Genomic DNA, 5,099 nt, shown 5'->3' on the forward strand with positions numbered 1-5,099 from the left:
TCGGCGGAGGATGCAGATCATATAGTGCCTTCCTTCCATATCCAGCTTTTGTACGCGGCCGATGTTCAAAACATTCCCCCTCTAGGTAGACTTTGCGTTTATACCAGTTATTTCTGCACGACGTAGGAGTGTATAGCAGGAACTCGCAATGAAACCAGTGGAGGGCAGTAATACGCCTGTGGCGTCTACACTGCAGGAACCGAAAAAGAGGAGGAAGAAGAAGAAGAAGAAGAAGAAGAAGAAGAAGAAGAAGAAGAAGAAGAAGAAGAAGCAGGTGGCTTCAACGTATTTAGAGGCATACCAAAAAGAAAACTTAATCTAAGAAGTGTTCCTTCAGAGCTAGTTGTCGGTGTTCAGTATCTAGCAGGACATGGCAGGAGTAGCTGTAGTCACCGTTCGGCTGGTTCGGTCTTTTGAACACAGAAACTTTAAACCAGTGGTGTTTCATGGAGTCGATCTGGACCAGACGGTGCAAGACTTCACCCAGCTTGTAAGGGACGGTGAGTAAATCCAAACAGGTTGCGTCACATCATCATCATCATCATCATCATCATCATTAAATGAAACAAAGACCATGATACAACTACATCTTCTTCCAGATATTACAACGAGACCAGGACTTCCTCCCCCCTTCAGAAAATATACATATGGTATGTGAGCGACAAACTCTTGAGTTCAGCTCATTGCGAATATGATAGAAAGACAGAAGCCAAGACCAAAGATGTTCATAACTTTATTCGATTGTTGGTTGAATTCGATTCAACCAAAACAAGTAATGAGCTCCTGATAAGAGTCAGCTTACTAAGACATCAGAGATGGTCCGCTCACCCATTTCTGTTCTTTTGTTTCCAGACACAATGAAAATTATCCACCAAGCGCATGGAGCTAAGGTATCTGTCTCTCTCTTTTTCTCTCTCTCTCTCTCTCTCTCTCTCACTCACTCACACACTCACTCTCACTGCAGGGGCCTTTCAAAACAATAAGTGTCTGGTATGCAACTGGTATTGTGTTCTGTCCCTGTCTTTTGAGTCCTAAAGTACTAAATAGGACACATATTAACAATTCACAAATAAAGATAGTTCAGCTCAGTTCAGATCATTATACCCTGTTATAGCTGTAGTTTACTGTACTGTGATTATCCCACTCAAACATTCTTAAGACAGTCTGTCCATCCATGACCGATATTGCTTATCCATGTTGTAGGTAGCTGGAGCCAATCCCAGGTCCCAATGGATTGAGTGTGATCTGGACTATGACACTGGTTTTAGCACTACTCTAAAACCAGTATCATACAGTCACCACCATTCGATGTCAGGGTCACACTAATCTAATACACTGGAGATTAGCAAAACGCTTCTAAGTACTTGATTCTATGTGAAGAAAAATTAAAAATCAAGCAATCATTAAAGACTCCTCCCATCCCAGCACTGTTTTTCACACTTAGACTTCTAGGATCGGGTAGACCTTCTTCCCAGAAAAAGGTTGTAAGAGGTTTTTCAGGCTGGGAGATGTCTTTTCCCCCACCAAGCAAGATTGTGTTACCCACATTTTTTATAGCAGAATTGCATTGTCAGAGAGCATTATCCACCTTAATGGGCTTTAATTTTGTATAAATGTTCTTGCTAACCTGCCAGTAACACATAGAAGCATATAATGCATCCTTACAATTTACTTTTACATTTGGAGAAGTTGCTCGGACAGGTGTTGTGGTTAATAAAAAGTAGGCTAAAGGATGCAGGAGGTTGGAGATTTGAAATTATCTCAAGTAAACCAATTTGTGTTTAAGGGTCATGTTGGTCAGTACTGGGGTCCCTAGAGAGAAATATTTTTTCTCTCCCTGCAGACTAATGAGCTGGTGATGAATTTGGAGGATGATGAAAAGCTAATTCTGCATGATGACCAAACCCTAAGGACTGCTGGCGTTGGTGAGAATCTAATAATTATTTCCATTAAACACTCACTGAAAGGTTCCTCTAAACACTATGCCTCCAACAAAATATATATTATACATATTAATTAGTTTATCTATCCTGTATAATGAGTGTCAGAGAGGGTGGGGTAACTGAGCTCTGTGAGTGACTATAACTTCCTCTTTGTGATCATTGTACAATACACTGCATCCGGAAAGTATTCACAGCGTTTCACTTTTTTCCATATTTTCTTATGCTACAGGCTTATTCCAAAATTTAAAAAACTAAAAACACATGTACATAGGTATTAACAGCCTTTGCCATGAAGCTCAAAATTGAGCTCAGGTGCATCCCATTCCCGCTGATAATCCTTGATATTTTTCTGCATCTTAATTGGAGTCCATCTTAACTTAGCGATATGGGAAGAAGGGCCTTTGTCAGGTTGGTGACCAAGAACCTGATGGTCACTCTGTCAGAGCATCTCTGGTCTGATGAAAACTAAGATTGAAGTCTTTGGTGTGAATGCCAGTTGTCACGTTTGGAGGAAACCAGGCACTGCTCACCAACAGGCCAATACCATCCCTACAGTGAAGCACGGTGGTGGCAGCATCATGCTGTGGGGATGTTTTTCAGCGGCAGGAACTGGGAGACTAGTCAGGATAGAGAGAAAGATGAATGCAGCAATGTACAGAGACATCCTGGATAAAAACCTGCTCCAGAGTAATCTTGACCTCAGACTGGGGCAATGGTTCATCTATCAGCAGGACGACGACCCCAAGCACACAGCTGTGAATATCCTTGAGATATTGTGAATTTTTGAGAAAATTTTTTTATTTATTATTTATTTAATCCATTTTGGAATCAGGCTGTAGCATAACAGAGGAAAAAGTGAAGTGCTGTGAAGTGAAATGCTCTCCAGATGCACTATAAATTATGCTTCAGTCACAGCTCAGTCTTTAACTTGTTTTGTGTGTTGTGCCGCTCTCATCCTTGCTCTTTCTCACATACATATTGATGACACATTCTTGTTTATTTGTGTATAAAGCAGTGTTGTAAGATATGATCATAAGGGATTTCTTTAATGTATGTGAAGAGAATTTAAATGGCAGATATGAACACTATTTAAGATTTAATGGTTCTTGTTCACTATGAGCTTTTAACTGGGAAAGTTAAAACCATTCGGCTTTATTCCATTAAGCTGATGACCATGTCACAAAATAGAAATGTTTTCGATGCCTAATTTTCTGTGGGTATCTATGAAAACTATTATTAGAAACAGTATAGATATTGTTCTGCTATAAGCTTAAAATGAAGCATTGATAAATTGAGGCCTGCAATATGAGTCCAATACAAAATTTTTTCAATTATTAAGCGTCATGTGATCAAAATTTTGAATATGATTAATCACAGAGTAGGTGTGAATTAATCATGATAAATCACAATTCCTCTATAGAATTGAAAAATTTAAAATGTTCTGTATATTGTTGGAACAAAAGATTAATTATAGGCAGCGGATATATGTTTCACATTAGTTTTTTATTTATGACAAATCCAAGTGGAGAGCCATTGTTTTTTCTTTTCTTTTTTTTTTGGGGGGGGGGGTTGTCAATATATACTGGATAAATTAATGAAACTTCACGAAAGTATATAACGATATAAAACCATTCCCACCTGCACACACAATAAAGCATCTCATACACACTGTCGTCAGTGAAGTATGCAGGTCAGGAAGTAGGAAACTGTTGACAGCTTGACGACAAGTTAAGGCTGGAGCAAAGGGACAAAATAGCATTAATTGTGCATTTTTAACAGCTTGTGTTAATCCTGACAACCCTAAAAATTGTAAATTTATATTGATGGATTTATGCTGTCGGTTCACTGAAAATTTAAATTAATATTTTGTTTGTCTTTTCAGTTAATGAAACAGAAGTGGCCTTCTTCAGGAGAGAAGACTATTGTCTCTTTAAGACGAATCCTCAACGTGCCTGGTGATCACAGCACTTTCTTTACTACAAAGGCAATTCTTAAAGGTCAAACACATTAGGGCCCACATGAAAACTGTCATGGTGTGATCATATTTCTAGTAGAATTTTTATTGGTGGAATTGTTTTTAAAGTTGAAAATTAATATAATTCGCATGGCTTTTTATGTTCTGTTTATTACTGCTTTTAACCATAGCTTTCAGTGATGTTTTATACTCCCTCAGTAAAGTTTGCAGATACCAGTATTTTTTATATCAATCTTTTTATTTTTGTTGATTGAGTAATATTTATTGTTCTACAGTAGATATGCTGCAGTTTGTTTGTAGGATTGTCATAAATCTTAATAACCAATAACATATCCCACAATTTCAATTCAAGATTAGCCTGAAACTGTTCCTCTCACAGTAACAAGTAGTGATACGTCATTCGCAAACGAGCCGGCTGCAAATCAAGAGCTAATTTTAGTTTGTTTTTTTTTTTCCCTACCCCTTCTTTTCTGTTAATGCCACCCATGAGAGGTTAAGAGTGTCTGTGTGTCCAGTTTAGCAGAAGGGAGAGGGGAGATCACACACACACACACACACACACAATGAGTGCATGACCAGGATGGAGATGAGAGAGATAAAGAAAGATTTGTGGGCTACAGACAGACAGACAGACAGACAGCACGCTGAAAGGCGAGGAGCTCCTTATCCAGAGAAGTACAGACCCACTGAGCGGGTCAAAGACCAAGGGCTCAGTCTGCCCACGTCTTACATTTGTGATGGCGTAGACTGTCTTGCAGCAACATCCATCCCTTCTGAGAGAATCTTCTCCAAAATAGGACAAATAATAATAGAACCCTGGTGAAAAATAAATATGCTATATTAAAACTTAACATACTTTTGTGTACTTGAAGCATGTTAATGATTTGTTAATTTGAAGCATGCTATTTTGGAACAACTGATTTTGTACTAAATATATTTTAGTTGTAATTAAATCGTAGAAAAGTCTAACTCTATTTAGTGTACTTTTGTGTGCTAAAGTAGAACAACTTAAAGTGTACTCTGTATACTTAAGTAGATTCAAGATCTTTATTTGTCACACACAGTGCACCCACTGTGAAATGTGAATGTGTACAGCAACTCTGTGTAAACTGTGCATGTAAGAGAAGAATGGAATACATAAAATAAAGTAGTAAATAAGTGTACATAAGAAATACAATATG

At 38.1% G+C, this 5,099-nt stretch overlaps 1 protein-coding gene across 1 annotated transcript; it reads left to right on the forward strand.

Moving 5' to 3' along the window:
- The first annotated feature begins 239 nt into the window (after positions 1 to 239).
- Positions 240 to 4,884, forward strand: c21h2orf76 (chromosome 21 C2orf76 homolog). The gene is made up of 5 exons (XM_029530444.1): positions 240 to 500; positions 600 to 650; positions 853 to 890; positions 1,844 to 1,925; positions 3,826 to 4,884. The coding sequence occupies exons 1-5, from the start codon at positions 371 to 373 to the stop codon at positions 3,900 to 3,902; spliced, it is 378 nt and encodes a 125-aa protein (XP_029386304.1). The 5' UTR covers positions 240 to 370; the 3' UTR covers positions 3,903 to 4,884.
- The last annotated feature ends 215 nt before the right edge of the window (positions 4,885 to 5,099 follow it).

This window comes from Echeneis naucrates, chromosome 21 (assembly GCF_900963305.1).
Source record: "Echeneis naucrates chromosome 21, fEcheNa1.1, whole genome shotgun sequence".
Taxonomy (NCBI): domain Eukaryota; kingdom Metazoa; phylum Chordata; class Actinopteri; order Carangiformes; family Echeneidae; genus Echeneis; species Echeneis naucrates.

Excerpts from the sequence above, each read along its gene's own strand:
- c21h2orf76 (XM_029530444.1), top strand. The coding sequence starts at position 371 with ATGGCAGGAGTAGCTGTAGTCACCGTTCGGCTGGTTCGGTCTTTTGAA. Across the intron at positions 501-599 it reads CACCCAGCTTGTAAGGGACG|ATATTACAACGAGACCAGGA; the intron begins GTGAGTAAATCC and ends ATCTTCTTCCAG. Across the intron at positions 891-1,843 it reads ACCAAGCGCATGGAGCTAAG|ACTAATGAGCTGGTGATGAA; the intron begins GTATCTGTCTCT and ends CTCTCCCTGCAG.